The sequence below is a fragment of the Rhinoraja longicauda genome, chromosome 17, assembly GCF_053455715.1.
Source record: "Rhinoraja longicauda isolate Sanriku21f chromosome 17, sRhiLon1.1, whole genome shotgun sequence".
NCBI classification, from domain to species: domain Eukaryota; kingdom Metazoa; phylum Chordata; class Chondrichthyes; order Rajiformes; family Arhynchobatidae; genus Rhinoraja; species Rhinoraja longicauda.
Window position 1 is genome coordinate 21,046,181 of NC_135969.1, and position 8,632 is coordinate 21,054,812.

General features: G+C 60.9%; 1 protein-coding gene across 2 annotated transcripts in view; it reads left to right on the forward strand.

Moving 5' to 3' along the window:
- The window catches only part of LOC144601829 (sodium- and chloride-dependent creatine transporter 1-like), a 47,108-nt gene extending 38,482 nt beyond the window's left edge, over positions 1-8,626 (forward strand). For both annotated transcript variants that reach the window (XM_078414290.1, XM_078414291.1), the window contains 4 exons: positions 3,207-3,309; positions 5,064-5,164; positions 6,145-6,315; positions 7,199-8,626. In XM_078414290.1, coding sequence (XP_078270416.1) covers positions 3,207-3,309; positions 5,064-5,164; positions 6,145-6,315; positions 7,199-7,327 — 504 coding nt within the window. In that variant the 3' untranslated portion in view covers positions 7,328-8,626. The remainder of the gene's footprint in view (positions 1-3,206; positions 3,310-5,063; positions 5,165-6,144; positions 6,316-7,198) is intronic.
- The last annotated feature ends 6 nt before the right edge of the window (positions 8,627-8,632 follow it).

The window sequence follows — 8,632 nt, forward strand, 5'->3', positions numbered from 1 at the left end:
ATCGGGCCCTGGGGATTTATCAGCCTTCAGTCCCATCAGTCTACCCAACACCATTTCCTGCCTAATGCGAATCTCCTTCAGTTCCTCTGTCACCCTAGGATCTCTGGCCGCTAGAACATCTGGGAGATTGTTTGTGTCTTCCTTCGTGAAGACAGATCCAAAGTACCGGTTCAACTCGTCTGCCATTTCCTTGTTCCCCATAACAAATTCCCCCGCTTCTGACTTCAAGGGACCCACATTTGCCTTGACTATTTTTTTCCTCTTCACATACCCAAAGAAGCTTTTACTATCCTCCTTTATATTATTGGCTAGCTTACCCTCATACCTCATCTATTCTCCCGTATTGCCTTTTTAGTTATCTTCTGTTGCTCTTTAAAACAGTCCCAATCCTCTGTCTTCCCACTCTTCTTTGCTATGTTATACTTCTTCTCTTTTATTTTTATGCTGTCCTTGACTTCCCTTGTCAGCCACGGGTGCCTCTTACTCCCCTTAGAATCTTTCCTCCTCTTTGGGATAAATTGATCCTGCAACTTCTGCATTGTTCCCAGGAATACCTGCCATTGCTGTTCCACCGTCTTCCCTGCTAGGGCCTCCTTCCTCTCAAATCTGGCCAGCTCCTGCCTCATGCCTCTGTAATCCCCTTTGCTATACTGTAATACCGACACTTCCAATTTTCCCTTCTCCCTCTCAATTTGTAGAGTAAAACTTATCATATTGTGATCACTGCATCCTAATGGCTCTTTTACCTTGAGTCCCCTTATCAGATCAGGATCATTGCACAACACTAAATCCAGAATTGCCTTCTCCCTGGTAGGCTCCAATACAAGCTGTTCTAAAAATCTAAGATAGGAGAGAGGAAGCAAGAGGGGAAAAGGGAGGGGGAGAGTGGGGTGTAGGGGGGAGAGAGGCAGGGAGGGGCATAGGGCAGTGGGAGGGAGGGAGGGGGAGAGTGGGGTGTGGGGGGAGAGAGGCAGGGAGGGGCATAGGGCAGTGGGAGGGAGGGAGGGGGAGGGAGAGTGGGGTGTGGGGGGGATAGAGGCAGGGAGGGGCATAGGGCAGTGGGAGGGAGGGAGGGGGAGAGTGGGGTGTGGGGGGAGAGAGGGAGGGAGGGGCATAGGGCAGTGGGTGGGAGGGAGGGGGAGAGTGGGGTGTAGGGGGGAGAGAGGCAGGGAGGGGCATAGGGCAGTGGGAGGGAGGGAGGGGGAGAGTGGGGTGTGGGGGGAGAGAGGGAGGGAGGGGCATAGGGCAGTGGGAGAGAGGGAGGGGGAGAGTGGGGTGTAGGGGGGAGAGAGGCAGGGAGGGGCATAGGGCAGTGGGAGGGAGGGAGGGGGAGAGTGGGGTGTGGGGGGAGAGAGGCAGGGAGGGGCATAGGGCAGTGGGAGGGAGGGAGGGGGAGGGAGAGGGGTGTGGGGGGGATAGAGGCAGGGAGGGGCATAGGGCAGTGGGAGGGAGGGAGGGGGAGAGTGGGGTGTGGGGGGGATAGAGGCAGGGAGGGGCATAGGGCAGTGGGTGGGAGGGGGGGAGTGGGGTGTGGGGGGGATAGAGGCAGGGAGGGGCATAGGGCAGTGGGTGGGAGGGAGGGGGAGAGTGGGGTGTGGGGGGAGAGAGGCAGGGAGGGGCATAGGGCAGTGGGTGGGAGGGAGGGGGAGAGTGGGGTGTGGGGGGGATAGAGGCAGGGAGGGGCATAGGGCAGTGGGAGGGAGGGGGAGAGTGGGGTGTAGGGGGGATAGAGGCAGGGAGGGGCATAGGGCAGTGGGAGGGAGGGAGGGGGAGAGTGGGGTGTGGGGGGGATAGAGGCAGGGAGGGGCATAGGGCAGTGGGAGGGAGGGGGAGAGTGGGGTGTAAGGGGGATAGAGGCAGGGAGGGGCATAGGGCAGTGGGAGGGAGGGAGGGGGAGAGTGGGGTGTGGGGGGGATAGAGGCAGGGAGGGGCATAGGGCAGTGGAGAGAGGGAGGGGGGGAGTGGGGTGTAGGGGGATAGAGGCAGGGAGGGGCATAGGGCAGTGGGAGGGAGGGGGAGAGTGGGGTGTAGGGGGGATAGAGGCAGGGAGGGGCATAGGGCAGTGGGAGGGAGGGAGGGGGAGAGTGGGGTGTGGGGGGGATAGAGGCAGGGAGGGGCATAGGGCAGTGGGAGGGAGGGGGAGGGTGGGGTGTGGGGGGGAGAGAGGCAGGGAGGGGCATAGGGCAGTGGGTGGGAGGGAGGGGGAGAGTGGGGTGTGGGGGGGATAGAGGCAGGGAGGGGCATAGGGCAGTGGGTGGGAGGGAGGGGGAGAGTGGGGTGTGGGGGGGATAGAGGCAGGGAGGGGCATAGGGCAGTGGGAGAGAGGGAGGGGGAGAGTGGGGTGTGGGGGGGATAGAGGCAGGGAGGGGCATAGGGCAGTGGGTGGGAGGGGGAGGGTGGGGTGTGGGGGGAGAGAGGCAGGGAGGGGCATAGGGCAGTGGGTGGGAGGGAGGGGGAGAGTGGGGTGTAGGGGGGAGAGAGGCACGGAGGGGCATAGGGCAGTGGGTGGGAGGGAGGGGGAGGGTGGGGTGTGGGGGGGATAGAGGCAGGGAGGGGCATAGGGCAGTGGGAGGGAGGGGGAGAGTGGGGTGTAGGGGGAGAGAGGCAGGGAGAGGCATAGGGCAGTGGGAGGGAGGGAGGGGGAGAGTGGGGTGTGGGGGGAGAGAGGCACGGAGGGGCATAGGGCAGTGGGAGGGAGGGGGAGGGTGGGGTGTGGGGGGGATAGAGGCAGGGAGGGGCATAGGGCAGTGGGAGGGAGGGGGAGGGTGGGGTGTGGGGGGGATAGAGGCAGGGAGGGGCATAGGGCGGTGGGAGGGAGGGGGAGGGTGGGGTGTGGGGGGGATAGAGGCAGGGAGGGGCATAGGGCAGTGGGAGGGAGGGGGACGGTGGGGTGTGGGGGGGATAGAGGCAGGGAGGGGCATAGGGCGGTGGGAGGGAGGGAGGGGGAGAGTGGGGTGTGGGGGGAGGGAGGCACGGAGGGGCATAGGGCGGTGGGTGGGAGGGAGGGGGAGAGTGGGGTGTGGGGGGAGAGAGGCACGGAGGGGCATAGGGCGGTGGGAGGGAGGGAGGGGGAGAGTGGGGTGTAGGGGGAGAGAGGCACGGAGGGGCTTAGGGCAGTGGGAGGGAGGGGGAGGGAGGGAAGGGGAGGCGGGAGGGGCGAGTTGGGGTGTGGGCAGGCATGCTGACGTGCGTTGTCTGTGTGACAGGGAGGCATGTACATCTTCCAGCTCTTTGACTACTACTCTGCCAGTGGCATCACGCTGCTGTGGCAGGCCTTCTGGGAGTGTGTCGTCGTTGCCTGGGTCTATGGTGAGTCTGCAGCCCAGCCACGTGCTAGCTGGGCCGGGAAACAGTCCAGGATCAGGCCCTTTAGCCCATCCTTACCAACGCTCACCACACCAAACTAACTACACCATTCCATCTCCCTCCATCCCCTGCCTGCTCATCTCCAAAAAAGCCTCTTAAATGTTGCTGATCTCCTCTGCCTGCACGTGATCCACAACCCTCCACCCCCTGCATGTCCATGTGCCTATTAAACACCACTATCGTATCTGCCTCCTCCACCACCCCCGGCTGCATGTTCCAGGCACCCACCACCCTCTGTGTGAAAAACAACTTGCCCGCACATCTCATTTAAATGTTGGCCCTCTCACCTTTAACCTATGCCCTCTAGTTTTTGACATCTCCATCCTGGGCAAAGGTTCTGACTGTCTACCCTATCTATGCATCTCCTCACTCTATATATTTCTATCAGTTCTCCCCCAGCCACCATCACTCCAGAGAAAACAATCCAGGTCTGTCCAACTTCTCCCTGGAGCTAATACCTCTAATCCAGACATCATTCTGGTGTCGATCATTCGGATAAACCTGCTCTGCACTCTCTCCAAAGCTTCCACATCCTTCCCATAATGGGGGCGACCAGAACTGCACCCAATATTCCAAATGTGGTCTTTCCAAAGTCCTACAGAGCTGCATCGTGACTTCCTGACTCCTATACTCAATGCCTCAACCAATGAAGGCAAGCTAACCATACACCTTCTTTACCACGCCATCTACTTTTGTTGCCCCTTTCAGGGGGTTATGGACTCTGTAAAGCTGCTAAGGGTCTTATTGATTAGTTGTATATTTTACATTAATTGTATATTTTACCATTTAATTTGACCTCCCAAAGTGCAACACCTCACGCTTGCTCGGATTCAACTCCATCTGCCATTTCTCCTCCCTATTCTTTGGCTGATCTTTATCCTGCTGTACACTGTGACAGCCTTCCTCACAGTCCACAACTGTGACTCATCTGTAACCTTAGTATTCATTCCACCTATATTTATATCCCGTCAATTATATATAAATATATGTATCACAACGCAGCGATGTTCCCAGCATAGATCCCTGCGGAACTCCGCTGGCCACAGACCTCCAATAATGCCTTTGATCGCATGCCTGTGTGGTCACGCCATTTCCATGGAGACCTCACAGGATGTAATGGAGTGGAACAGGGTATGATGTGTGCAGCAGGGTGTAACATGCTGTAGCCGGGTGTAACAGTGTGTAATAGGGTGTATCGGTGTGTACCAGGGTATAACATGCTGTCGTGGGGTGTAGCGTGTTGTAACGGGGTGTAGCGTGTTGTAGCGGGGTGTAACATGCTGTAGGCGGGTGTAACGGTGTGTAACAGGGTGTATCGGTGTGTAACAGGGTGTAACGGGGTGTAGCCGGGAGTAACGGTATGTAACAGGGTGTAGCGTGTTGTAACGGGGTGTAGCGTGTTGTAACGTGGTGTAGCGTGTTGTAGCGGGGTGTAGCGTGTTGTAGCGGGGTGTAACGTGTTGTAGTGGGGTGTAGCGTGTTGTAACGGGGTATAGCGTGTTGTAATGGGGTATAACGTGTTGTAGCGGGGTGTAGCGGGGTGTAGTGTGTTGTAACGGGGTGTGACATGCTGTCGCGGGGTATAGCGTGTTGTAGCGGGGTGTAGCGTGTTGTAGTGGGTTGTAACATGCTGTCGCCGGGTGTAGCGTGTTGTAACGGGGTGTATCGGAGCGACTGACGACCCTCTCCCTGTGCAGGAGCTGACCGGTTCATCGGTGACATCGCCTGGATGATTGGCTACCGCCCGCTGCCCTGGATCAAGTGGTGCTGGCTGTTCATCACTCCCAGTGTCTGTGTGGTGAGTGTCTGCCTCCCCCCGACACACCCACTGAGCGAGGGTCAGAGGGGTAATATCACCAGGGGAATAGATAGCTGCATGCACAGAGTTTACCCAGGGTTGTGGAATCAAGAACCAGAGGATATAGGTTAAGGTGAGAGAGGAATGATTTAATGGGGACTTGAGTGGCAACTTTTTCACAGAAGGTGGTGGATTTATGGAAGGAGCTGCCAGAGGAGGTAGTTGAGGCAGGGTCAGTGACAACATTTAAAAGACGTGTGGACGGGTACATGGGTGGGAAGGTTTTAGAGGGATATGGCCAAACGCAGGCAGGTGGGACGAGTGTAGTTGGGACATGTTGGTTGGCGTGGGTGTGTTGAGGGAGTGTGAGTGCAGGGCATGTTAGGAGTGCAGTGAACATGCACAGTGCGGAGCGAGAGCATGTGAGGCATGTGTGCAGGGTGTGAGGAGAACACGCAAGGGCCATATGTGGACATGTGACGGGATGTGAATGGAACATGCATGGACCATGTGGTCATGTGGCAGGGTGTGCGGGGAACACGTGTGGAGCATGTGGACATGTGTCGGGGTGTGAGGGGAACACGCGTGGAGCATGTGGTCATGTGGCAGGGTGTATGGGGAACACGCGTGGACCATGTGTGGACATGTGGCGGGGCGTGAACGGAACATGCATGGATCATGTGTGTACATGTAGCGGGGTGTGAGGGGAACACGCGTGGAGCATGTGGCAGGGTGTATGGGGAATACGCGTGGACCATGTGTGGACATGTGGTGGGGTCCATGTGTGGACATGTGAACGGAACATGCATGGAGCATGTGTGGTCATGTGGCAGGGTGTATGGGGAACATGCATGGACTATGTGTGGTCATGTGGCAGGGTGCGCGGGGAACACGTGTGGAGCATGTGTGAACATGTTGCGGGGTGTGAGGGGAACACGCTTGGACATGTGTCGGGTGTGACACTGCTCCTACCTCCACAGGGCATCTTCCTGTTCCACATCGTGAACTACAAGCCGCTGAACTACAACAAGCACTACGTGTACCCGTGGTGGGCCGAGGCACTGGGCTGGGCACTGGCCCTGTCCTCCATGGTCTGTATCCCCGCCACCGTCATCATCAAGATGCTGTGCTGCCACGGCTCTCTACGAGAGGTGAGTTCACTCACCCCAGCCAGCGCCCCCACCTAACATCCCCCCCCACAGCCAGCGCCCCCCACAGCCAGCGCCCCCCCCCCACAGCCAGCGCCCCCCCACAGCCAGCTCCCCCACACCCAGCGCCCCCACCTAACATCCCCCCCACCTAACATCCCCCCCTACAGCCAACGCCCCCCCACAGCCAGCTCCCCCACACCCAGCGCCCCCACCTAACACCCCCCCACACCCAGCGCCCCTCCACACCCAGCGCCCCCACCTAACCCCCCCACAGCCAGTGCCCCCACCCAACCCCCCCCCCCACACCCAGCGCCCCCCCCCAGTGTGTGGGCCACCCCTCCACCCCCTTCCCGCCGGCCCAGCGCTCGGCGTGGCCAATGTTGCGGAGCACTGGCAGGGCCGGGGATGGACACTGTGGGAGCCGTCCCTGCACTGCAACGCTCTGGCCAGGGGAGGTGGCCAGTGGGGGTGGTGGGAGGTGGGGGGTTGGGGGTCAGTGGGGGGTTGGGGGTCAGTGGGGGGTTGGGGGTCGGTTGGGGGTCAGTTGGGGGTCAGTGGGGGGGTTGGGGGTCAGTGGGGGGGTTGGGGGTCAGTGGGGGGTTGGGGGTCAGTGGGGGGGTTGGGGGTCAGTGGGGGGGTTGGGGATCAGTTGGGGGGAGGGGGTCAGTGAGGGGGGGTCAGTAGGGGGGTTGGGGGTCAGTGAGGGGGGGGTCAGTGAAGGGGGGGTCAGTGGGGGGGTTGGGGGTCAGTGGGGGGGTCAGTGGGAGGTTGGGGATCAGTTGGGGGGAGGGGGTCAGTGAGGGGGAGTCAGTGGGGGGTTGGGGGTCAGTGAGGGGGGGTCAGTGCCGGGCCCTGGTGTGACGGACCCCCCCTGTGCCCACAGCGCTGGCAGCTCCTGACGACGCCGGTGTGGGGCGCCCACCATCTGCAGTACATGACCATGGAGACCTCCCTCAAGTACGTGGCTGCCGACGGTGCGGCCCAGGACAAGCAGAAGGAGACGACCATCTGACCGAGGGAGATGGGAGCTCGGACACCCTCCGCCCCCCCCCAACCCCCCCTCATCTCAGCCGCCGCCACCATCTCAGCGCGCTGCGCCACGCCGCTCACGGTCTCTGTCCAGAGTGGTTGTGGTCAGGTTTGCTGGTCGGCGCCTCCGGCAGGGGTTGCTCTGCCCAGTGCCGACCATTGCCCCCGCGGTGGGCGGTGGGGGGGGGGGTGGGGGTGGGCGGTGCTGTCCAGTGTGTCACCCCCCCTCGCCCGCTGCTCGTCCCTGCGTGAAGTGGGTCTGACCCTAGCTGTCTGACCGACTCCCATACACCCAACCCAGGAGGTTTTATATCCACACCCCCACCCCCTCCCCGAGCTGGGACATCCCCACCCTACTCCACCCCTCCCCGTGAGCGGTGTCAGGGGTGATGGGGAGAAGGCAGGAGAATGGGGTTAGGAGGGAGGGACAGATCAGCCATGATTGAATGGTGGAGTAGACTTGATGGGCCGAATGGGCTCATTCTGCTCCTATCATGTAGGACCTTATGACGCCTCCCCCCCCACCCCGGCCACAATCAGCAAAGCGAACACGACCCAATTTTGGAAACACTAGGTGTGTCGGGCAGCGTCTGTGGAGAGATGCGGCGTCTGGTCCCCGGCCCCCGGTCAGGCGGGTTGGGGGTGGGGGGGGCTCATTATGTTCAGGGAGGGTGGGGTGTCTGATGGGGCAACTGTCGTGGGCATTACAGGGTTACGGGTCACTGTGTGATGTGTGTGTGTGGGGGGGGGGTAGGGGGGCAGTGGGAGGGGGTGGGGGGGCAGTGGGACGGGGGAGGGGGTGGGGGGGCAGTGGGGGCCGTGAGATGCGGAGCAGAGGGACGAGCTTCAATGGGCGAGATCTTAATGCTTAATGACCACATTGTCGTGGGGAATAAGTATTGGCGGGACTGGGAGATCGTCGCTGCTCGCTGGCAAAGTGCCATCGGGTCTTCCCTGTCCTGCCGAGGGCAGACGGTACCTCCTGCCCTGCGTTAGTCTGGCCGCCGACCCCCTCTAGTCGGGTCGCCACCCCTCACCCCACACCCACACCACCAGCCCAGGGGTCGGTGTAGCGCCGGCCGCCGATGGCCTCCAGAAGGGGGGTCGTCACTGCTGACCGACCTTGGGGAAGTTCCCCTCTGCTCCCCCCTACCCTTACCTCTCGTTACCCCACTCTCCCCCTCCCTCTCCTCCCGTTCCCCTCCCCATCCCTTCCCACCCCTCCCCATCCCCCGTCAGTACCTTCCCACCTCCACTCCCTTCCCCTCCCCCACCCCTTTACCCACTC